General features: G+C 43.2%; 1 protein-coding gene across 1 annotated transcript in view; it reads left to right on the forward strand.

Moving 5' to 3' along the window:
* Window positions 1-279: 279 nt before the first annotated feature.
* The window catches only part of ZNF385C (zinc finger protein 385C), a 110432-nt gene continuing 84244 nt past the window's right edge, over window positions 280-26467 (forward strand). The window contains exon 1 of the mRNA XM_066628316.1: window positions 280-529. Coding sequence (XP_066484413.1) covers window positions 280-529 — 250 coding nt within the window. The remainder of the gene's footprint in view (window positions 530-26467) is intronic.

Below are 26467 nucleotides of genomic sequence, written 5' to 3' on the forward strand. Positions count from 1 at the left end.
GTCTTGAAAATCCATCATGCAGCAAAGGTACCTGCTTAAAATAAAGGTTTTTGAATTCTTGCAGTGCAAGAGAATGATGATTTCACTGTATGATGCTGTGTGAACAAAAGCAAAGGCAGTTTACTCCATCTAGAGGCTGCTTACGTGTACTGTTGGTGGGTTTTGGTACCAAATCAAGGGAAACAGTAACTTTGATTTTATGACCTTGTGGAATTGGTGGGTGTGTGTCAAATCAGTGGGCAGATTCTAATACCTGTTTTTCATCTTTTTCCCTTAGGAATGAAGCGGCCCTTAAGCCCGTCCCACCCCCCTGGGAGCAGTATCCTTGGGTCTGTCGCCGAGAATGTTGGTGTAGGATGCCCATCAGAGCAGCGCACAAAGCGGGAGAAGAAGCACCCATCCTTCACACTGTGTGAGGTGTGCAATATCCAGCTCAATTCGGCTGTCCAGGCCCAGATCCACTACAACGGAAAGTCGCACCAAAAGCGCCTCAAGCAGCTCAACAAAGGCAAAGTCCCACCAAGTCAAGGTAAAACCTCAGGGGGGCGGAAGCGCAGCGGAGAGCCTGAGATGAGAAATGTCGTTTAAAATGATAAACAAAGCCCAAACCTCCATGGCACAGTATTTACGTCTCCTGTTTCCTCAAATTCAGGGACAACCTGTATGTCATTTCTTTTCTACACGGGACCCTTGGATGTTTCAAGTTCTCCTGCTTCCTTAAACAGTTCTGGCCATTCTTTCTTACATACCCCTTTGCCTGGGACTTTCTCCCAAATATTGTATTCTCCTAGTATCACGGTCATTTTCTTTAAATCCTTCCTTGGAATTGCAACTTTTCTGTGAATCATTTGACTTAAACTCCTTGAGTGTCATCCCCTACTTGAAATGATGCCTGACTGAAGTAGATACACACAGTATTTTTACCTTGTTTACTTTCCCCTTCTTCTGTTGCCTTCCCTGTGGCATTGTCAGCTCCTTGTCACGTGGGCTTGTCATCTTGCTGTTCTGAAATGCCATGCACTCTGATAAGTGCTGTATAAATAATACGTTGTTAATCCTGAAGCTGGCTTGTAATAAAGGGTTTCTGTTTTCCTGTCTTCAAGAGAATTGCAAAGCTGTAATGGTGATTAAGGATTGACTTTACTCAAAAATGTAGATCATATATAAGCTGGGTGGCAAACTTTAATCTGTTAGATCTGTAATTGGTTGATTAATGATGGCAAACTTATTCGAGTGTTAGTCTGGTTCAGAGGTGATTAGGGGAGATACAGAAAGAAATAGAAATCATAACCTTTCCTTCTAAGAAGCAGTTTCTGTCTTAAATTTCAAATTAATCACAAATTTCATACTAACCTCAGTATCTCAGAAAGATACCTATATTGAGTTTTTGGTAACATACAGATCTTATTTAAGTGTGATAGAGTGGTTAAAGAGCAGATGATGGGTCAACTAAAAACACTTTGTTTTCTTTGAATTGTATAGTGAAATGTCTCATTCATATATATATATATATTCTTATATATATAAGAATTTGAATTGTTTTCTTTGAATTGTATAGTGAAATGTCTCATTCATATATATATATATATATATATATATATATATATATATATATATATATATAAAGAATTAGGGCACAATCCTAACCCACTTTCCAGCACCAACATAATAGTAATTCAACTTTGAGGTAAGGGAACAAACATTGCCATACTTGAGGAGGCCTCCGTGGCTGCCCTCCAACTGCATGATGCAGCACATGCCCCACTGGCACAGCTGTGCCAGTGCTGGAAAATTGGTTAGGATTGAGCCCTTAGTATAATATTTAAGAATGTAATCGGTGTGCTTGCACCAGGTCTTGGGGTCTTTCATTAAACACAATACTGAGGTTAGGAGGTTGGGAACTCCCAGTGGCGTGAGAACTTCTTCCCTCTTCCATTTGTTTTTGCTAACTGTAGTTAGTATTACAAATTTATCACTGTTTCGGTAAACCATTGTAACTCAAACCACAGTTCACAAATTTGCTGCTAACCATGGTTTCAAACAACCATCCATAGCCAGCTCTATAACTCTGATGGAGAGGGCATTTCTGAACAGGAACAGGAATATGCTAACCTGTGGGTCACTCCTCATTTCCTATTCCTGGTCAAGAGGTTGGGCAGTGCTGCATCAGGTCTAGTAACACTTTTTAGACTATAAAAATAACAATGGAGTAAAGAAAGCAAGAGAGTTGTTTTTAAAATGGAATCTGCTTTCTAACCAGTGTCAACGTTGCATTCATTTGCACTCATGGGAAATGTGGAATCTGATTTTAAGTGTTGCTTGTGACACTAGCATGCCAGGTTTAGTATTTCTCCATCTTACTATAGCAGGTGTGTGCCAAACATAAGGTTCACAGGCTGGATGCGGGCCCCAAGAAACAATTTCTCTGGCCCCTGTTATAATTGGGCTCTCCCAGCATGGTAATTGGACTCTCTCATAACTTGAAATTATGAACAAGATTTGCAAATTTTCTGTCATTTGCAGCTAATGAGTTTCTGTGTGAGAACGAAGTGCTTATTTCTAGCCATCATCTGCTGAATGACATCACATCCAGCCCTTAGCAGATGCCATGAATGCTATTCAGCCCACTATATGAAGTGAGTTTGGCACCCCTGTGTTAGAGGCATTCTAACAGCTCGGTCTTATCCTTTCCTCCCAAAAACAAAAACAGGCTCTCTGTATCCAGCGGGAGGGAGGGTCAAATCGGGAAGCTTCAGAGGCAAAAGGGGATTTAAATCCTCTTACACCTCTGTAAGCCTCCTTCTTCACAAAAGGTTTCCTCGGACCTGCACTTAGCAATTCCACTAACAAAAGTCAGAGGAGAGAAAGGGGATGGGAGGCTGCAGAAAGGGGCATAGGATCAGGAGTACACCATCACCGCTGGGTCCACTCCTTCCCACAGCCTCCCCACCTCCCATTTCTCCCCCTCCCCACCCCTGCCTGCCCTCTTCCAATGCCCTTCTGCCTCTTGTGCCACCTTACTATCATCGGGGCAGCTGGGAATCTGCTAGTGGGCACAAGAAGGCTATAGCCTTCCCAACTGTTCTCCAGCAGTACACTACTTGGTGTACTGCTGAAGCATGCTTTATGGCTGTTTTGCAGCAGTCGCTGCCAGCAGAATGCATGTTCTGCTGGTGGTGAGGCCCAATCGGAGTAATTTTCCTTTTGAAGTTCCTTTGACTGTCTAGTGCAGTGTCAAGGAGATACCAAATTATACAGAGAAGGAAGAGTCCAGAAACTTGGTCTGAGGTTGTCCAGATCATTGCAGTGTTATCCTCATGGTTTATGATGGTGGTTTAGAAATGCCACTGCCAGCCTCTTTGCCAGTAACCTTTGTCAGCTTCTTGGAGCGTAAATTTAAAAGGTAAAGCTGGGTATACTTTGGTCTACCTTAACAGAGCCTTCAGAGCAACTCTTTAAAATCCTAATCATTTTTTCCCATATGATTCATGGGTGTGTATAGGTTTTGCTGTTGTTTCATCAACCTGCATTCAGCCTGGGACAGGAATAATATGGATACAATAGGTGGGACAGTGGCCATTCTTTCAAACAGACTCCAGTGAGGGCTTAAAGCAGTGTTTCTTAACCAGTGGTATTTGAGGTGGTGTCTGGTGGTACGTGCAGGATCCCCAGACCCCTGTTGTCTGGCAGTGAGACCAGTGATGCAACGCAGCAGTAGAAGGTTTGGCTCAGTGGGCAGAGCTCCAGGGTGTGCTTTTTGCATGTTGAAAAAGCCCTCCTGTCCACCCTGAGCCTTTTAGTGATGTTTGTCACATTGCCTGACCTCCCAGTCTGGAAGTAACTGACAATGACATCGTTGCCAGTTACTTCTGGTGGCACTTCGAATAGGTGAACCATGCAGAGTGGTACAGTGGGGGAACAAATGTTGGAAAATGCTGGCTTAGAGGATTAGTATTTTTGGTGGACTTCCCTGTTGTCAATCCATTTCACTCACATGCTATACCTATGTAGTGTTTAACTTTTGTGGATGTCCTAGAAACAGAATTGCAAGGTTAGAAGGGACCTTGAAGGTCATCTGATCCAACTACCTGCTCAGCACAGGTGACTACAGCATCCCTAACAGATGGCCATCCAGCCCCTGCTTATCAACCTCCAATGACTACTGCAAGAGGAAGGCTGTTCTAGTGCTGGACAGGTCATACAGTTAGGAAATTCTTCATGTCTACCCTAAATCTCCTTTCCTATAATTTCAACTCATTGATTCTAGTCCTTCCCTATGGAGCTAGTACTGTTTTTTCTCCTTGCTTAAATAAACCCCACTTCTTTAACCTTGTATAATTCTATACGAGAGGTTCAAATTGGAAAGGGTTGTCTTTGGGTTTGAGATCTGGACTTGGTTAGCTGTCCTGGGATGACCTGCTCTTGCCTGCTAGATCATCTCGCTCTTTGATCCTGGGCTGGCAGCCTGAGGGATTATCTCTTTGGATCCAGGTTCCATAGCTCTCTTTATTTGGGTTTGGTGGGGGAATAGGTTACACACTAATGAACCAGGGTGGTGTCGTGGTTTGGGAGGTGGACTCATACCTGGAAAATCCAGGTTCAAATCCCCCCTCAGCCACAAAGCATCCTGGGTGACCTTGGGCCAGTCACTTTCTCTCAGCCTCATCTACCTCACAGGGCTGTTGTGAGATAAAAAGGACAGGAGCAGCCATGTACACTGCCCGGAGAAAGGGCGGTATAAAAATGTGATAAATAAATAAAATAAGACCAGATTCATGCTAACATATGCATTGTCATCCAGTGACTTTCAGTGTACACTGCCTTTCTTGAGGAGTATTTTGTGGAAGCAGTACAAGGAGTTCTTGTCTCTGGTGTGTGTTCAGCGATGGCTTTTTTCATGCATGCAGATAATTCCTTAACCCAACCATTTTCAACCACTGTGCCGTGGCACATTGGTGTGCCACAAATTGTCCGCAGGTGTGCCACGAGTGTTTTGGGGAGGGTCATTTGTTAATAGGGCCAATGGGAATTTGAGCTCCCCACCAACAGCATGGTGTGCCTTGTCAATTGTCAAAAAACTGATGTGTGCCTTGACAGTTTTTGTACTTTGTCAGTGTGCCATGAGACAAAAAAAGATTGAAAATCACTGCCTTAACCTAATCATCTTAATTTTAATCATCAAGTGATGAATACATGTGTATGAGCTTGCTTCCAAATATGTGTCTGCTTGCCCTTCTAGGAAGCAGTCCTAGGAGATTAACTGAACTGGTGGCAGGGTATCATGTCTTCTTTTTTTCCACCAGTTTTCCACTGTATCTGGAGGGGGCAGCATTGCAATGCAAACTGCAGTTTAACTGGCTTACCAACATTTCTCCCTTTTCAAGCACTTCCATGTGGTTGTTTAAAAGTGGATCACAGGAGGTCTGGTTTAGGGCATCTGAAGGTTGGCCAATGGGCACGATTGCGAACCTGTGACTTTCTCTTTTCCTCTAGTAAAGGGTTCTATGGAAAAAGGCTTAAGCCCTTCTTGAAATACTTCCCAGGTCTCCATTGTGCCCTATACTGCTGAAACTGGGGGCTGTTTCACATGAAATAGCAATAGACTCAGGTTTGTCCATTTGGCACATTGTAGAGGATTTATTTGTGGGGAGGAAAGGGATACAGAAACGTTGCTTTGGGCTGCTCCATGCTACCTGTTTAATCTGGAATTAAAGAATTAAATTCTTCATTTGCAACATGTTTTACAGAGAAACCAAATTATGTTGTTGCCAACCCATTGTATTCCAATGTTTGCTATGTTTTTGTGCTATCTTTTAAAATCTCATTTGTGATTATTTTTTTAAAGTTTAAAAAAGTTTTTTTTAAGTTTAAAGATTTTTAAAAGTTTAGAGTTTTTTTTAAGTTAAAAAAAATAATTGCACTGCTACCCCTGACAGATGTGGATTGTTGAAATGGTATTGAGGCATTTCAAGCCTATTGTACCTTTAATTAGAATCGTCCTAGTCTGGAAGGAGTAACTTCCTCTGCTTTTATTCCATCTTGTTCAGTGTGCTCCAGAATTACTGATGAATTGCTCCTTAATTTAAGTAATTACAACTTAATTGCTCTGTAATTAATCACACCCTTTTTCCTGGGTGGTAGGAGCTTTAATTACTGGTTTCCTCTTTTTTCTTTTATTGTGAAATTGTGCTATTTTTCTATAAAAGAGAAAAAGAAAAGGGTGGCAAAATGAAGTGAAACCAGTAGTTAAAGCCTTTTCCCTTACAGGAAAGGAACTGACAAATTTCAGGTCAATTAATTAGAAACTTATGACTGGGCCTTAGGGTCAGACAGAAGCCACAAGGAGAAAGCTTCCAATTAACGTTACAAGGGACCTTTGCTGAGTAAACTCACTTTGCTGAGTAAAGTCACCTTTGCTGACTTCTGAGTAAACATTATAGTAGGATCTTGTTTGTGTGGATGGGCCTTGCCGGATAATATAGCACCCCAAGAGTGGTGTGGAACCCTTGTTTTAATTCCACTTCCAAGTGAGTGTGGATAAGCAATGCGTCAGCAGGGTCATCAGTCACAGCTCTTTGGTTCTGTTGGAGTGGCCATACTAATCACACCATGGAGTGTAGCTAGCCCTGTCTGTTCTGTGGCATGACAACTGCATGGCAAACAGAAAACTGGAAAGTGGCTTTAAAAAAAAAATGTAGATGACAGTTTTCCCAATTCACTCATGACCTTTCTGTGACTTACCAGTTTAGGTGTGGCAAGCCAAGCAGGGTGCGGAAATGTCATCCGTTTGCAATTCTCTCATCTCTGTTTGCCCTCCCCCCAATCCATGGCCCCAAAAAGTCAACAGACATTCACAACTGCCACCCCTCACGTTCCCCAAGCAGGCCTGCCTTGGGCCCTGTCAGTTTATATCTCACTGATCCAGTCAGCTGGGTAAGATCGCAGGGAAGGATGTTCTTCTTAGGGCTTGTCTATACTGCAGCCTATTGCAGTGTTGCTTTGCCAGGGTGAACCATCTATCGTATTTGACCATCTGCTTTGAAAACTGTTACAGGGCAGAGAGTTGGGGGGGGAGAGCAGTTTGCTGCTGAATTAAACAAGCTTTTTATTTATGTGATGGGGGGGGAGTTATCTCTAAGTGACTTTTCCCCCATTTCTTTCAGACTGAAACAAACTGCTCCCCACACCCGTCCTGCAATAAAACCAATAAAATAACATGTGCCATAATCATATTGCAGGATTCCCTTCCTCTCTCTCCTTTTCATTGGCTGCTACTTGTGGGGACAGGGAATATCACATTTTTAATTTAGTAGAAGTTGCCAGGGAGAGAGGAGTCCTTGTCAGGGAGCTGTGCTCTTGGGGAGCCATGTGATTCCCATAGTGCAGAAGTTCCCAAACTTTGCAGGGGAGGAGGGACCTTCTTAAGTAGATGTGGGGGTGAGAATTGAGACTGCGGCAGAGGCGCTTCTAGGATCATGCCACCGCTGCACAAAAAGGAGGGTTTTCTCATGGGGGGTTGCTATTGTATGGTGTATAGCATGTGAAGGGTCCCCACCTCCCTCTGTGGATCTCCCTGTGCCTCAGAACAGGTCGTGTTCATTGCAGAGAGCTGTTCTGAGGTATGGGGCCCATAGAGGGGGCCACAGATCCCCCATACTCTTCAGAGGGCCATAGCGACCACCGGTAAGTGAGAAAACCTCCCTTTTTGCGCAGAACTGGCGCAATTCCAGAAGCACCACTACCTCAGTTACAATGTTACCCTGCCTCTTAACGGGATAGCAACCTTTTCTCCCTAGCTGGGGTGTCATGATGCTCCAGTTTGGGAAATGCTGTCATAGTGTGTAGTTCAGCCCAAAGTATGTCCCAAAGTAACCACTAGTAAAAGCCTAACCCTAACCCCTATTGACCTTCCAACGCTGGCATAGCGGTGCCAATGGGACGTGTGCTGCATCCTGCAGTTGGGTAGCACTCATGGAGGCCTCCTCAAAGTAAGGGAATGTTTGTTCCCTTACCTCAAAGCTGTATTGCCCTTATGTCGGTTCTGGAAAGTGGGTTAGGATGGCACCCAGTGTCACATCCAGCTTCATCTTTTGCTTACTGGGAAGGTAGCAGGTTGATAGCAGTCAAGTGTCTTCTTTAGCACTTACTTTTGCCTCATTACAGTTAAGAGTCCAGTTTGAATTGGTTTTTCCCTTCTGTAGATGACATACTTTTGCTAGACTTTGCTGGGAAGGCAGCAGGTTGACAGCCACCAAGTGTCTCCTTTAGCACTTATTTTTGCGTCATTATGGTTAGGAGTGCAGCTTGAATTGGTTTTTCACTTCTATAGATGGAATGCCCAGATTCCACTCAGTTCATCCACCTTCATGCTCTTCCTTTCCCCTTTGAGGAATACCTATCTTCTGTGACACCAAAAAACCTGCAGTGAACTGAGGAAAAGAGTAACAGATGCCAGGGCAATAGTATTACCTACAGTACCTCCCTTTGAATTTTTGAAATCATTTGCCGATTTCCTGTCCTTACTTTGGTTGCAGAGGGAAAGGGGATGGTGGTGAACCAATTTAATTTTGTTTTATGACAGAGGAAGAGTTTTTGGCAGGAAAAGTGAAGGGTACAGCTGGCCTGTGAGAGATGCTGGGAGGGCTCATTTGCCTGTGATGGCTGAGTGCATCCATGATTGTAATGCCAGCTGACAGGTTTCACTAGATAAATAAAGAGATTTTTAAAAATAAAGAGGGAGAAAATAAAGGACTACCACAGTTTTGTGAGTGGAGTGTTGACATGGTGATGGTGCAAATGAAGGAAGCCTGTGGTGAAAGGGGTGGGAGTGACCTCTTCCAGGGTGGGCTGTCATGGTTCTAGGGACATGATGTCTCAGTTTGGTGTGTGGAAGTGTTCTAGTGATTCCAAGAATGATTCTGATTCTTGTATACAGCAATGGGGCAAGAGTGTGTTCCCTTCTCCAAGATTTTCCAGATCGCAGCCTCTTTTTCCTGTTTCATAAATGAGTATAGTGAGTGGGAAGGAGCTGAAATGGGAAAAATTCTAGGAGTCAGAATGCTTCCTCTCTCTGCTCCAGATCCTTTTCTCTCAATATGTGGGGGTAGTGAAAGCATTTGTGCTCTTTGCAATGCCTGTTTGACATCATTATATGATCGTATGATCAAGATATGATAACTTGGAGAAGGGTGATCTGGTCTAGGGATGTGGTGTAAAGGTAGAACTAAGGGACAGAGGAAATGTGTCACTTTCCCCCCTCATGATGTATAACATTGAGATCTGTGTCCAGATGACGATATGTTAAGCATTTTCTCACCCTTTTCTTCATGTTGACTTCAGTTGGTGGGACAAGGAAACAGTGTAATTATGCATGGGAAGAGGAGCTTGATACGGGGCCATCATATTTTCAGTATATTTGAGGGTTTCTCTTCATTTTGTCTTAGTTGGAATCTCCAAAGTGATGACTACCTTGCTTTCAAAAACATAGGTCGTTTCATCAAATAGGCTTTACAGATGAGCAGATCTGGCACCCTTTGGTTTAAATGTAATACTTGCAGTTCTTTGAAAAAGAATTAGGTGCTGCATCAGGTTTTTGCCCTCAACTTTCACTTTCCCCCAACCTTATTTCCAGCCTTTTGTGGTTGTTTACAGTTGATTGAGCCACTGATTCTGCTCTTTCCTGTTGCTTCTGTGCCATTTCCCTCTATTTCATCCCTCCTTGAATGCTTCAGAAATATGTTCCCCTCCCCCTTTTAGTGTGCCCCTAAAAAGTGTGAATGTCAAAGCTTGCCAGAAATAAAGACTATGGTCTCTTTTCTGCACAGCTTTTTGATTGCTCTTATTACATTGCTTATCCCTATTGAGATAAGGTGGGATATAGTGAGAGAGAGAGAGAGAGAGAGAGAGAGAGAGAGAATTCTTTTGGTGCATATACACTCTTATGTGGATTGGTGCACAAATATCAGATTAAACTTCTGTCAACTATACTAACCAATCTTCCGGTTCTTGTAGAAAGGAAAACAACCCCACCACGACTAAGAACGCAATCCTAAGGCACTATTGGGCTGGCGCAATCCCTTGATTCGACCTCCAGGTGTCGCAAATGTACCGTAAGGCACTTCTGCACCACTGGGAGAGTCAGCAGGCCGGCTCTCAGAGCGTTGGTCTCCATGGTGCCAGCCTAAGGTAGGTTTGCTCAGGTGGCAGGCTGCCAGCGAGGGGGTGGCAGGGGGAGGGCATTTCAGGGGAATTCTGGGGCAGGGGGAGGATGGGCATCAGGCAGGCCAGTGGGAGGACCGGGCCCAGGAGGGGGGCAGGACCAGAATCCGGCACTTAGGCTGGATTGTAACCCCCCTCCCAAGTGGCCCAGCCTTTCACTGGTTCTCTCTGATCTTTGCCACTGATTTAGGGGTGGCTGCCATGTGACATGAAGTAAGGGGAATGCATTCCCCTTGGTCTGAGTTGCGCTGCAACCCAGCCCAATCCTGCTCTGGATACAGCACAGGCCGGCCGGCCGGCCTGTTCCAGGGCAAGTTAGGATTGGGCTGTAAACTTCTTTTCAGTGGGCTGCAGACCATAAATTGACGTGACAAAATCTACAGTTTTATGTGTGGAACTGGAATATTTTTCAGAAATTTTTTTAATAACTATATTTTTAGTTATTTGCATCCATAAAACTTACAATGGTAAGCAATAACAAAACTTTGAAACAAAATGTAGAGTATCCTATTACAGTATTTTAATTTTATCCAACCTATGCAACATCTTGATTCTCTGCTCCCAATTCAAGATCCATTCTAATGTGGCAAATATGTTTTTTGATTCAATTTTAAAATGAGAGTGTAATAAATAGAGAGCAAAAATGTTGGGATTACAAACAGGTGCTTCATTCGCTTCTGTGCTAGGTGGAAGAGAATTTCATACTGGAAGGAAATCATCAGGGATTGGTAAAGCCACTTGTTTCTTTGAATATATTTTCACATTTCAGTGTTACTTTCTAACCTGATAATAGCCCAAAATGCAGGCAAACTTTGTGCCATGTGTTTGACGGTTAGAGATAAGAGGCATGGAAGTGAGAAGCCTCTGAAACTTGAAGGGCAAACGCCGTGGGAAGCGGCTAATCCATTCAACTGCAAGCAGATCTATCCGGAAATAACTTTGCACGGTGCAGTTGGCTAGCACTGAATCTCTGGAGGGGAAATGGATGCCCTTTTGCATGTTGGGAAAGGGGAGAAAAGTCAGGGATCAAAAGTGCAACTGGTGTTCTGTTGTTTTACAATCATGTACATAAGAAAACTGCACTTTTCTTCACATCCTCATTCCTTTGTGCCATTGAGGAGCTTGCAAAGGGATGGCTGCGTTTTGGGTTGTGTTTCAGTAAGGGAGTGCAAGAATTGCCTTGCTGAATCTGACTAAAACCCTGCCTTGTTCTGCACTCTAGCGCCCTGCGTGACGGTACTGCAAAAGTCTCAAGGAAGGCCTGGCAGAAGTAGCTATGCTCTATTTGTTCCTAGCATCTGGTAGTCAAAAGAGCCAGCCTTTTAACGTATATCTACCACAAATGTATTTAATCCAGCAATTTTCAGACTAAGTGCCTTAAAAGAACTGCTGCTGCACTGTGAGAAATGAATTAAATAGTTCAAATTTCTTGAGAGTCTTAACAGTGATGGGGAAAATAATTGTGAGTACATTCAGCTATAAAGGTTTCCAGTAAAAAAAAGTATGATCTTATTATAGGGAGGGGAGAATCTCAAGAGTAGATGCTTATTAAAAAGGTGGGGAAAGAGATGTTGTTTACAATCCTGTGCACGCTTATCTGAGAGCAAGCCCTGTTGAATATAGTGGGACTTACTTCTAAGTAAAGCTGTAAGACTGCACTGTTGAGCAGGAATGTTGCAGTAAAGGGGTGGATCTGTTTGTTTCAGTCTTTTCCAGCAGTCTCCAAAATGCAGACTGTTATGTGCTGGAAAAGATGTCTGGGTGTGGCGCTTTCCGTTCCGTGCCACAACCTCCTATCTTTCCAGCCAATCTTCTCAAAGTTGTGCCAGGAGCTGCTTTCACCCAGAAATCAGGGTGCAGAGCCTGCTGAGGCAATGGGCAGTGGAAGCGGCTGCCCAGTGCAAGTTTCTGAGAAGATCAGCTGGAAGGATAGGAGGCTGTGGCACAGTATGGAAAATGCTGTGCCTGGATGGCTTTTCCAGCACACCAGATCCAGCTATGGTTTGGCGACCACTGGTCTATTTGATCATTTTATCTTTGAATTAGAGAAAGATGCAGTATAAACTTTTGTGATCTTGCCATGCAAAGGAAATTAGATGCATATATCCACTTTTAATGAACTTCGGAAGAAACTGGAATAAATAGATTTATCATTTAGCAGGATTCATGCTGGAATTTGATTAATTTGTGATACTTTTTATTAAAAAAAATACTACTGGGATAACCAAACATAGAATGCTAGTAAATCCCAATGTTATAGTAGCTAGACAATGGAAATGCAGATATCCATTTCTTGTGTCACATTGATTGAAGAGAATTTTGAAAGTGGGTCAATGGCAAATTAACCAGTTTAATACAACTCTGATTGAGGAGGGCAGATTATGATAAATCACAGTACTACATAGGTGGTTTCCTGTTGTTGCTTATTTGAATAATGATGGTAATCCTCAGTTAAAGGAATGTATCCTTTTTGTTTGTAATAGCTGCTATCTTTGTATTTATTCTATTTATATCTTGCCTTCTGCCTGACAGGAGACACGCAAGGCTGCTGACAGTAAGACAATTAATATACATTAAAATGCATTTTATTTCAAGGGGAATGGTGACTGATAGAAGCCTCAGGGTGGGATGAGAGGAACATATGGGAAATGTCTCTTTCCCAGACCTCAGACACAACTGCATCTATAGTAGTGGTTCTCAAACTTTTTAGCACTGGGACCCACTTTTTAGAATGACAATCGGTCAGGTCCCTGGAAGTGATGTCATTGCTGGAAGTAACACCATCAATTTAGACTTCAAACCTAAGCTGCAATCAGCCAAAGCTCCCATTACACCGCGCACTTGTGTTATTTTACATAGCTCAGAAGTCAAAGCAGAATGCAGACTTGGATCCTTCTCCATCCACGCAACCCTCTCCAGCATCCTATTGATTTGGGGCAAAACACCATGCCTCTCTCCCTCTGGGAGCCTGCCCTGCCCAGCAGCTCTGTACCATGTATTTTCAGCTCCGTATTTCAATGGTGACTAAGCTAGGTGCTATGCGACCCACCTGAAATTAGTTCGCAACCCACCTAGTGGGTCACGACCCACAGTTTGAGAAATGCTGGTCTACAGTGTTGCCAACATCCACTTTTTCCCAACACATGTGCAGTTTGTCCTAACTCCATTTTGGTTTCTGGCTGTCAATCTCAGGAGGTAGGCAAGATTTCACTCTGAAGGGGGTGAGGTAATGCTGAACTCTTAGGACAGGCATGTCCAACTTCAAACAGGTCGTGATCTACTTTTTCTGGCCAAAAGTGCCGGTGATGTACCACAAATGAAAATTAAGTTTCAAATTAGTTTCAAATTAAATTTTAACCCAATAAAGTTGGAGGATTCTCCCCCCCCCCATTTTTAATGAACCTTCTGTCATTTACTTGGATGTGATCAGCTGTTAAGCAAATTAAGCAAAAACAAAACAGAGAGATGAAGATCCATAAGAACTGCGAGGGAAAATGGAAAGTACATTTTTTCTTAAAGTTTTATTGAGTAATAACTTTCTTTAACTGTCTTAATAACTTTCTTTAACTTTTATTGAGTAATTTGTGTTAAATTTAGATTGAGTATTGATCCAGGCTGATCTTGCACAATCTTTAATATTTCGCTCTTGCTCATTAGTGAGACGTCTGAGCCTGCATTTCATTCACCAGCTTTTTGAAGTTGGGTGAATATTGCGTGAGGGCCAGTCTCAGGGAATCCTGGAGATGTTCATCTGTCATGTTGGAACGTTGTTTACTCTTTGTCATTTTCAGATGGGAAAACGCAGATTCACACAAATAAGTTGAACCGAAACAGGAGTGTACAGCTTCACTGCATCATCTCAAGTTGGGAAATTTGTCTCTAGGCACTAGCTTCCAAAACAATTCTTGCTCAGCATGGGTCTTGAGAAAAATGTCATTTTTAAGGGTTAATATTTCATTTTCAAGAGATGGCTTGTTCAATGAGTAATTTTTACTGATAGCAGCTGCAGTTTCTTTAATGTCCACATCTACTTTGAATGGGTATGACAAGTACTCCACAACTGTTCCAATTTTTTGGAAGTCACAGAATCTATTTTCGAATTCCTGGATAACAGAACAGATTTCTGTCACATACTTCTCGTTCTGAAAAACAAAATTTGGATATTGTCCCAGATGGTCCTGTGTATTAGGAAAATGATCAGAAGTGTTGTTTGCAAGGTCAGTCATCATTAGCTCAAATTTGCTCTTGTAGGATGAAACTGTACTCATCATCTCGCCAATGCATTTGTTTTTACCTTGTAGTTCAAGGTTCATATCACTTAGTTCGCCTGTAAGGTCAGCGAGAAATGCCAGATCACATAACCACTCCTCATCTTCCAACTCTGCTTGGTCATCTCCCCTCTCCTTCAAAAAACTTTTTATTTCATTCAGCAAATCACGAAATCTTTACAGAAATTTGTGCCTACTTAGCCACCTTACATCTGTGTGCAAAATGATTTCCGCTGCCCCTTCATCAAGATTGAAAAGCCGTCTTTGAAGTGATCTTCCATGAACTGAATTTACAATTTTGAAAGTGATGTCCATGACAGTCTTTGTATTGAGTCTCTTGCTTGCCAAAACTTGCTGGTGAATGATGCAGTGGTAAGAAAGGAAATCTGGGAAGTTGTCATGCTGTCTACAGAGGGCTATGAAACCGTTAACCTCACCTGTCATTGCTCTTGCTCCATCAGTAGTGATGGAAACAAGTCTATGCAATGGAAGATTGCACTTTGTCACAAAAGAATGGAAAGAACTGAATATTTCCTGACCAGTAGTTCTCCCTTTTAAAGAAATCATTCCAAGTAGTTCTTCTTTAACACTGAAGTCTTCAAAAACCATCCAGATAAAGACTAGTAACTGGGCTGTGTCTCTTATGTCTGTAGATCCATCCAGTTGGAGTGAGAAAGCAACACAATTTGAAACATCCTCCAACAATTGTTCCGTTGTGTCTCCACACATCTTTTCTATTCGCCACACGACGGTGTTTCTTGACAATTGTACATCTTGAATAGCAGCTATGAACTCTTTCTTATTTTTAAATCCTTCAAAAAGATTGTCAGCTGCTTCAAGAAAACAATCTTTTACAAATTCCCCTTCAGTGAAAGGTTTGCATTTCTTTGCGATCAGATTGCTGATCTTGAAGGATGCTATGGTTGCATTGACCGAATGTGATCTTGGCTTCGCCATCAACTGTCGCTGAGTAGCCAATTTCGATTTAAGTTCTTTGAGCTTCAGTTTACGAATTTCACTTTTGGGTGGAAAATCAGCATCAAACCTATTGCTATGCAGAGCCTTATAATGACGTTCCAGATTACCCTTTTTGGGCAAGGATACTGGGGCGTTACAAATTAGACAACAACACTTGTCTTTCACCATGATGAAGTAGTAGTCCATTTCCCATTTATCATGAAAGTGGTCGGTTTTGCTCTTCTTTGGAACACTCATCTTCATTATACTGGGGTGGCTGGATGTAGGAAGGCCAAATCTACTAAGTTAATATAAACACTGGCTGAATCTGTTCCAAAACTGTCACTGTCCCAAAGTATTAAAGATTAACAGGAACTGAAGACCTCTGGATGATGTGCAATACAAGGACTGGAGATGCCAAAACCACACATGCAGTTCTAAAAGTAAAAATAAGAATTCATCATACTGGCACCAATAATCAAATACCACCAAACAATCATCAAAAAAACTCAAACACCTGTCCAGCAAACCAGATAAAATCAAGTACCGCCAAACAAGTTCAAATACCACCACACGCAATTTAATAAATTCTGCACACAGTGTAGAATCAACGCAAAGGCAAGGCGAAATAAAATTGCAGTGTAGAATTAACGCAAAAGCTAGGCAAAATAAAATTGCAGAGGCAAGCAAAAGTCACAGTGGTTTGAACCAATTCGAAGGCAAGGCATAGGCAAGTTAGAACAAAATTGGAAAAGCCAGCCAAAATCACCACATTCTTGACACTCTGTTGTGTCTGCCCAAAAACGTTTAATGAAAGCAAACTATAAAGTGACCAATGACCAGCACACGCCACAACTAATACAGTAAGTGTATTCAGTTAAAGCCTGGGCGAATGGATATCGCCCGGTATATAACACACCTCTGAGGAGTGTTGGGGTGGGGGCAGGAATGGGTGATTCTTAGAGGCAGGAGACCAGGTATGACGCCGGGCCTGTGGCCCCCTGGGGTACCCACAAACTATTGGCACGAAAACAACAAGCGCCCCCAATACACCCGCAGGCAAGATTCCCGCAGGCAGGGAAAAAAGACAGGCAAAGGATCAGCAGTGGTGGCAAGCCCTTGGCAGATGACCTGCCGGCACGAGCTCTCTCTTAGCGACGGGGCGAGCTGCTGGAGAGGTGGAGCCAAGTGGGGCTGGCGATCTACCTCTGACCCCCCCACGATCTACAGGTAGATTGCAATCTACCTGCTGGACATGCCTGTCTTAGGAGATGCCTTGTTAATAAAGGGCTGTTAAGGGGAACAAAAGATACAGAACTATGGGGTAGAATCATCCAGTCTCGGAGGAAGATGTCTGTTGGGTCTCTGCATGTCGCTTCTCCAACCCTGTCTCCTTCCAATCGGAGGAGGAACTGTAGCACAGTGGAAAAATATATGCTTTGTACTCAGGTGTCACCAGATTCCATCCCCATTGTCACCAGTGAAAATACAACAAAAAGTCCTAAAGAACCCATATCTGTTGGAGTAGTAGACAGTTCTGAGCTAGGTAGCTCATGGGTTAACTCAGTAAAAGACAGCTTCATATGAGTGACATGCAGAAATGCAGGGATAGACTTCTCCCCTGAACATCTAATTCTTACTGTCCTGTTTACTTACTCTGTAAATAAGTCTTTGCAGTGTCTTAGCTCAGGAAAATAAAAATGTGCCTTAGCTATAAGGTTTGGGAAATACTGGTGTAATTTTTTTTCAGAAGATTATCCAAGCTGATGACCATCACATAGTTGCATGGCAAATGTCCCTTAAGTAGTGTGCTAGATGGCTTTTACTTGTTTTAAGACAGGCATTTAATGATCAAGTATATTGACTATTTCTATTCTCATTTGCGATTTATCACGCCTCTCCCTATCTTCAGTGTCAACGGGACTTTCCAGATAGTATGACAAGCCTGTTCAGTGACAGTTTTCCATGTTGCATTATTGTATGATGGCATGTCTTCTCTCTAAATTCCTACTAGGTGTTACAAAAGGATATATGACTGCAGTCAGTCCATCACGCTCATGCATCTTCCCAATTACATCTGGGTAAAGCAACATGTGATGTGACAACAGCATTCAGTATTTCTCTTTCCTTGTTGCAGTTCATTGGCCTTGGTTTGCATGGAGATGGATAAGTACTAGATGCAATGATGTCACACATATGTCTCTGTAACCAGACATTTCCTTACATTGCAGTGGTGGGAAGAATACAAGTTGGCAGCAGTCATTTGTCTCTTGTAATATGTTGCTAGACCCTAAGATTTGTTTCAAAATATTAAGGTTGATTTGTGTAGTTGATGTTGTCAGGGAAAGGGACTCCTGGGAGAAGGCTGACTGACCAAGGGGAGTAGTGCCTAGTGGGTAATGCTCAGACGCCCCACCTGCTCCTCTTTCCCTTTTCTGGACCAACTGCTTAATGGGGGAGAAACTTGGTAGTTTGTATTTGCTTCCACCATCCCAAGTCTCAGAGACCAGACAGAGGGGGGCCTTCTAGAGGAAAAAAAAACCCTCCCAGGGCAGCACTGAACCCCAGGGTTCTTATTAAAAATCAAGTCTGCAGTAGCGCCTGCAGCGTGAAGAGATGTGACAATCCAATGAATTATTCATAAACCTGAACCAGGCCAGCTAACAATCAAAACGTAACTAGTTTATTACAAGTCCAGAGGAAATGTGGGAAAGAAATGGGGGTAGCAAATCAGTACAAGCAGACTGATGGGAAATGACTGTGCTTGGCTGGAAAGAATAAAGAAAGGGGTTCATCAAATTGATGCATTAATTGAGGGATGCTGAATATAGGATCCAGGCCTTGTGATAGTTGGGCTCTCCCAGCACCACCCTTTCAGCAGCACCACTTCTACCTAGGCTCTGGGAGGGAGAGGTAGGAGGAGGACTTGGGCAGCAAGGAATGATACAGAGAAAAGGGCAGATCAAGAGGGGTGAGAGAGGGAGATGCTGCTGAGGCACTGGAACAGTTCAGTTATCTTGCAGGCTGCCCTTTCAGTAGCTGTGCAGCCATATCTTAAAAATATGATCAAGATTTGCGTATTTTCTCTTCTGTCATTTGCAACTAATGAGTTCCTGTGTGAGAACAGAGTGCTCGTTTCTGGTCATCATCTGCCTAATGATGTCACTTCCTGCTTAATGAGGTCACTTCTGGCCCTCAGCAGACACCATGAATGCTATTCGGCCCACTGTATGAAATAAGTTTGAAATCCCTACATTAACCATTAACGCCAACAAATGGAGCTGGGATGTGACTCAGAACTCTCGGTTTGCAACCCCACCTCAACTCCTAACTGCAGGAAGTTGGCATGCTGGCTGGAGTCACTGAGCAGACAAAACAACAAGAATCCCTGATTGGAATTGACCCAGATGGTTCCTGGCTTAAGCTGCTTACATTGCTTCAGGAAGCTTCAGTCCTTGAGCTCGTGGGTGAGCAAGTGGATGCTCTTCTCCTACTTGGGTTGTTCAGGCGAATGGCAAAGAATAACCCACACTTCTTGTGGACTGGGAAATGTCTAACCTTGCTTTGATGATGTCATCAGGTTCCTTGATTGGAGGAGTGTATCGCACCTAGTAACTCCATCCCACCACTTTGACCTAAATGGACAGGTCTGGCTGCCCAATCACAAAGCATATGACAATCGTGGAGGAGGAGTAGCTATACAGTAAGAGAAGCTGAATCCACAAACAGCACCTGTTTCCAGAATCATAGTGTTTCCAAAGGCTGCTTGCAGGGTGATGCGGCAGCAGCTTTTTAGGCTGCTGAACCTGCACAGGAATTTCCAGAGAATTAAAAGTACCAAAAAAAAAAAAAATTGGCAAAAAATGGGGGAATATGTTAGTTCTCTTGTTTTCACACATGCATCATATCTTAGTTAGGTGTTGGTATTTGTCTTCAGGGAATAACAGTTACCTGTACTTGCCTGCAGGGGTTAACAATCGTTTTATTTTAATATAAAATAGAATCTGGATTCTAAGCTCTTTAGACACATTGATGTACACATAAATAATAATGAGAATCAAATTATAATAATAAATTATTAATAAGAATAAATAAGAATAAAGATAACCTGGCTTAGTCAGGCTTGTGTGCAGAGGTTAGCTAAAATAATAGAACCATTTCAGCATGGTTTGCTGCAGTCACTTTTTGGGTATCAGTGCTGAAATCTGAGTCATCTTATTATGTCCATGAAGGCTGGCTGAAGATGTTTCCCTCTCACTGCCAGCAATCCTTTGGGTTATTTGATCTGAGTCTCTTTACTTTTCCTTTTTAAAAATGAAACATGGGAAGGAGACCACAGCTGAGCACATGTTTTGCATGTAAAATGTCCCTAGTTCAGTGGTACCCAAACATTTTAGCACTGGGACCCACTTTTTTTAAATGACGCTCTATTGGGACCCACTTAGGTTTACCAGACTTAAAAAATGAGATCCAGAAAGAAATGTTTATTTATAAGTAATAATCAGAAAAAAGACCCTGAAACATTTATCTCTGTATATTTACGCATGCTTGCAAACTGCAGGAGCTGAACTCTTTGCAGGGTAATTAGCAGCTGTAGTATCTCAATCCTCAGGGCTTGAGGCAATTATCTTTCCATCACCCTTTCTAGACCCACAGTTTGGGAACCACTGCCCTAGTTCATTTCCTGATATCATCAAGGGCTGGGAAAGGTACTCAAAACCCAGGAGAGCCACTGCCAACCAGCTTAGACAATACTGAGCTCAGTGGGTCTGAGAATTTGAGTTAGTAAATAAGGCAATTTCATTTGCATCTATGAAATTGGAAGTTCATCAGATGTAATTTTTCCAGTGATGAGTGTGCATTGACTATAATGGGCCAAATTCAAGATTTTGGGGACCTGTGGGCAAGAACCTACCAGTAGGACTGTCATAACTAGCGGAGATTGAGAGGAAGTGGTTGCCCTAGAACTGGGTCCCTTATTGGATCTGTGGAACTCCTTGCCACAGGATGTGGTGCTGGCGTCTAGCCTAGATGCCTTTAAAAGGGGATTGGACAAGTTTCTGGAGGAAAAATCCATTATGGGGTACAAGCCATGATGTGTATACGCAACCTCCTGATTTTAGAAATGGGTTATGTCAGAATGCCAGATGCAAGGGAGGGCACCCAGATGAGGTCTCTTGTTATCTGGTGTGCTCCCTGGGTCATTTGGTGGGCCGCTGTGAGATACAGGAAGCTGGACTAGATGGGCCTATGGCCTGATCCAGTGGGACTGTTCTTATGTTCTTATTGGCCTCAAGTCCCCAGCATCTGCTTCCTCCTCATTCTCTGAAGCTGTTTGAAATGATTGCATTTTCTATAGAAATTGATTGAATTGTGAAAAGAATCGCTGGTTGTTTCCAGTTTGTACCTTGGTCCTACATAGGCAGCCCACATTGTTCAGGGTAAAGGAAATCTACCTGGATTTCTGTTTCTGACTCTCCATAAAAGGATTGATGTGTAACCCAAATGAGACTTGGGAGAGATCTTTAAGCATTTGCCATAGACATTGGGTAACTGTAAGTAGCAGAGCTTTGTGACTGAAGCAGAAATCTGTCTTTTCTGTTCAGGTCTTGAAGAACTGAGCTGTTTTATGTGTTCAGATGGGAAGTCGTGTGCAATATACAATCTGGCGATCTGTTCTAATCATGCTTTTTTCTTGTCGCTTTTTCTCAGTCTTAAAAAAAAGAAAGGCATGGTAGATGTTGACATAAAGGGAGGAGGCTGCAGTGGAAAAGAGGAGGGGAAATTTGAAGTCAGAACAACAAATATTGGGATTTGAGGGATATGGATTTTCCAGTGTGTGGTCTGCTTTTAGGTCTTTAGCTGTCAGTGAATCTCCAGCACCAGTGCAGTGGTATCAGCCAGGCATGTGCAGCATTCTGGGGGGGGGCCCACACACAGAGGCCTCCTCAAAGTAGAAGAGTGTTTTATTCTTTTATCTTGGGTCTGCATTGCAGCTGCATTGGTGCTGGAAAGTTGGTTAGGATTGGGCTGTCAGTTAGGTGTTCCAAGTTCCCACCTTCAAGGCTGGTGCTGTACTTGCCTTGTAAACCAAAGAGAAGTTGAACTGGAAGGGGGAAGCGAAGTTGTGCAGGAACACCCACGCTGTGTCGCCCTAACTTCAAGGCCCTGTGCAAACAGACACTCACTCTGGCCTGGTGGGAGACAAAGAGTGGGACCTGATGGGTCACTCAGAGAAGAGGCAGGCTCTTCTTGGCACCCCAGGAATGAAGTCTTATGAATGTGAGGGGCAAAGCGTCTTGCACTGAGCAGAAAATATCCTGCTGCTTTATTGGTGACAGGTCTTCTTTATTTATGTTCATTATTTTTCAAAACATCAGGCTGCTGCCGAAAAGGCTATGTACCGGGTCATTGCCAGTCTGATCTTTTATAGCAATGTTAATGGGCTGGTGGACACATATGCAAGAGGTGTTCTCTCAGGTGTGAAAATCTTATGCAGGAGTAAGAGCTTGACCCCACTGATTCTAGGGTTCAAATTTTGTCAGGTATCAGTATCTTGCTAGGTTTTGTTTAGGACACAGGCAAGAAGAGCAATTGGTTCGGTGTTCAGTGGACAAGGCAAAGGGGGAGAGGCAGGGGACTGGAGGACTGAGAAATGATTACACCCAAACCAGACTTCACATATCAGTGTCTGCTCAGACTTGACTGCTGTGTACACAAGACAGGGCTTTCTCAGTTGCAGCCCCCAGACTTAGGAACTCCCTTCCCTAGGATGCTTATATTGTTTAAGCTCTCCCAGCCTTTTAATGGTTGCTTAAAATATGGTTGGCTGGCTTTTGGGGACAAATTGAGATGGGCTCCTTTTTTTTCACTGTGGTTTTATGCTGTCTTTTAGTTCTTACTGTGTAAAGTGTAAAAAAGCATATACTTGCTGAAATAAAAATGTAATACCAAAAAATAGCTCATCATGTCTCTTGTCTCAGGAATCCTTAGGACAACCCTGTCAGGTTGATTGTCCCTACATCAGAGGAGGGTTGGTGAATTACGACTGAGAAAGCATAGGTTTCTGAAGACTACCAAAATGACCTTTGAACCAGAGGCTTCTCGGCTTATAGTTCAGTCTTTTAGCAATGAGACTAAATGACACCTCTAGTTGGAAGGGCATTTGACCAAGATGAGAAATAATGTCAGTTGTTTCCTCATGTAGTTTTTGTCTTTTCTTTCCTCCCCTGTTTGTACACAAACATAATGGGACACAGTAACTACCAGTCAATCTTTAGGCAGAGCCTCATTGTGTGTTAAACCTTGGACAGCGCCTGGTACAGGTTATGATTTTTAAAGGTTGAATGCTCATAGTCTGCAGTTTGAGTAAGATTTGAGTAAGAAGTAGTTGGGGATGAACTTCTGCACGTTGCATAATTCTTTCCCTGGAGTTGCAAAATAATGTAGGCAAAATAAAAGAAATTGTACAGGTATGTTCAATTTGCATAATTTGTGCAAGTTACAGAATCTACATTATTTTAGCATAGAGAACACAAATCTCTGGTCTTGTAGAAGGATTGCAGCAGGATAGTTAAGTGAATGGCAAAAGGCAAGGATATTTCCTGGGTTAAGAGGAGCATGTTGAAAGGTACAGAGATGCAAGTAGGAGATGAATACAAAATGTAGTGCTGGTAGTGGATAGCTACCTTGGGCATTTGCTTCAACATAGGAATGGTAGGACATACATCTTTTATGGTAAGTAGTTCTCATGAAACTGAGACTATGTGGCAGGCCTGAACCTCCAGTAGGCTTTAAGTAGTATGTTCTCTTTGTCACCCCTGTCTCTTTTTCAAGTACATCTTCACACAGCAATTTTCAACCTTTTTATCTCATGGCACACTGACAAGGTGCTAAAATTGTCAAGGCACACAATCGGTTTTTTGACAATTGTCACACTGCGCTACTGGTAGGGGAGGGCTCACATCCCCTGATGGCTCTGCTAATAAATTACCCTCCCCCAAACTCTTGCAGCACACCTGTGAACTGTTCACAGCACCCCAGTGTGCTGCAGCATACTGGTTGAAAATTGCTGCATTAACACATGCACCGTCACCCCATTCTTTCCTCCTTGCCTACCACCTTCCTGGGCCTGGCTGAGAGAAAGGACATGGCTGCTACTGCTGTTGGGCAACTTGCTCACCCTTTTCCTTGGCGAGCAGCAGCAACCTTCACCTCCAGAGCGGTTGTAAGTGAACTGCTGCTGGTTCTAGATGTACTGAAAGAGGGTGAGCCCCACTGGGGCAGACTAAGTGGCACACAGAGGCAGTGGGGAGGTGTGGCATTTGTGTTGGGCAACCCAATCTGCTGCCACTTTCATGCAGCCACTTTGCCTTGCCCCCCCCCCCAATCTCTCCATTCACTCATAACTTGGTTGGATCTCTGTAGTTCATGTCACTTTCAGTCATTCCATTTATTTATACATCTTTTTCTGAAAGAAAATTTACAGTGGCTAACAAAGAAGATAATCTTAAATATAGGTAGGCTTTTTATGATGCATAGGTAGGCAGCACCTAGAGATAACTGATAAAGAGAAACTGCCAGTCAGGGTGTGATTCACCCAGTTGGCCCAGACCTCCCTTTTGACAACTGGTGCACATAGTCACAGTAGAATAGATGCATGTAGCAGCTTCACATTATGTACTTGCTTAATTTGTTAATGCTTGAAACAGCCCTCAGGTGTATCAGAAGAAATTTTGTTGGGATGAAGTTCTGCATCTTTCAACTTCTTCCCTCTACTGTAGCATTGAATCTTGTTTCAGAAGTAGGTTGGGGTCAGCTGGTATGCAACAATCAAGTCACTGCATCTTTATGGCCCATTTTAATAAGTAGATCACAGCTACACTACATACAGTTGATGTCTTCTACTAAATGAAGCATGGGCTTTTAAGAAGCAGTCTCTTAGTGTAAATGACAGCAACCATTCCCCCTCATTTATATCTGTAGTCTTGAGGACTAGAATCCTGGGGGAGCGGGCGAATAGTATGCTTGGAATCTATCAAGAGCCTACAGGCCATCGAGGGTTGCCTTGGGGGATGCATCCCACTCCTTGTCTAGCTAATGGAATGGAAATTGGTTATCATCCCAGCTGTTTCCATGCCAACCTGTTCAGTGGAGCAGATACCATTGAAATGCAGTGGATTAAAAAGCCCCTTGCTTAACTGACCCTTGATACCTGTTAAGGGCCAGTGTGATTATAATGAGTGCTAATTACGCACACTTAAATCGGAGCCGTTTATGTTCGCTGTGCTTATGAAGGCAACCTCTCGGCTTGGTTTCTCTGCAAGCCATAGAGGAGAGAGTTTCCTGGTAAAAGTGGTTTGTATACATGTCAATTTCTGCTGCTGTCACCTTGGACAAAATTATTGGTTGTTATCTTGCCCCTACATTATGTTTTACTGGCTATAGTTAATCCCTACACCCTTGTGTTTGTATGTGGGGTTTTTTTTTCTTATGAATGCTTAAGAAATCATTTGAATTATTTGAATAACACCTTTCTATTCAACATGCCAACAGTCTTCATCAGATCCCTCCCAATAGAATCTTCATTGCCATTTGGAGTTGATAAGAGTGGGATGACCACAGTGTCATCTAACAGAATATGTAGGATTGCTGAGAGAGGCTCCCTGCTTCTCCCTGAATTCCAGAGAAACCAGGAACCAGAAATGTGGAACCAGGAACCACGCCGTGCCTTTAGGATGGATACACTTTCTGTTAGCTTCACCAGAAAAAAATTCCCACTGCATTGTGTGGAAGGGAGACTACCAAATGGGAAGAAGGTAGGAATATCCGCGATATGTTGGCAAATGGGATTGTGACTGATGCTGTTGCCACATTTGAATATAGAGAAATTTCTAGAGAACTGGCTCTGTTGTGTCTGTTGCTGTAAAAAGCATCAAGAGTGTCTTGTGGCATTTTAAAGGCCAAGTTATGGCCCAAATCTATCCATTCAGTATACTGATGGACCCTGAGGTCCGCCAAAGTATACCAGGAATATTTGTATACCATTTTTCAATACAGTTGTTCACAAACTGGTTTACATAGAAATAAATCAGTAATGCTCAATGTCTCACATTTTCCGGTGTCACAGGAGCTTTTCTGCTGGTCTGCAGAGTGCTACCTCTAGTGTAAGGTTCAGAAGACTGCATGCCACTGACAGCACCCTGCAGATTGGCCACTGTGGTGATTTTGCTGGTGGGACGGGGGGAGATCTTGACAGCACTAATGGCTACTGAATCCTATACCCTTATCCTAGGCTTGATATGCTCATTTCCATGTAACAGATCTATACCAGCAAAAGACATGGCATAGATCTGAGTAGGCCCACAAGGGAACAGGAGGTGGTCAGAGAGGTAAGTAAACTTTTTCTCCATTTACCTCTCCCAGCTGGCCTGATTCCCTGTTGGTGTGCAGGATACAGCAGCAGCTGCAGCTGTGGTCCTGTATCCTGCGCGCAAGTGAGGGTTAGGATTGGGCCATCATTGAACAATAAACTTTTGTGTCCTGGGAAGCCCATTTTGTGACATGCATGGTGTGATCCTCAGTGGCAAGATATACATATGCATGAATATGGAGAAGGAGAAAAGAATACCCTGTAAACCATAGGGCCAAAAAGAATGCAAGGTCTGAGACATCTACAGTGAACTCAAATGAGTATATCAGGACTTCTCAAACTAGGGCATTACGACGCCCCGGCCAGAGGACCCTGGACTCTGCCCCCTTAAGGGGCGGGGGCAGGGGGGAGGCAGTAACACAATCCCCAGGATTGCATCGCTAAGGGTGCTGCAGGGACTGGCATGCACTTACCAGTCCCTACAGCAGCCTCCCAGGGGTGTGGGGAGCCCTGCATGACCTTCCACAGGGCTCCCCAGCCTTCAAAAAGTGAAAGTGGAGTGATTGTGCTCCACTTTGGTTTTGCAGAGGCAGGGCACAGTTGCTCCACTTTCTGAAGGCTGGGAAGCCCTGTGGATGGTTGCGCAAGGGTC

The sequence above is a fragment of the Tiliqua scincoides genome, chromosome 5 (assembly GCF_035046505.1).
Source record: "Tiliqua scincoides isolate rTilSci1 chromosome 5, rTilSci1.hap2, whole genome shotgun sequence".
NCBI classification, from domain to species: domain Eukaryota; kingdom Metazoa; phylum Chordata; class Lepidosauria; order Squamata; family Scincidae; genus Tiliqua; species Tiliqua scincoides.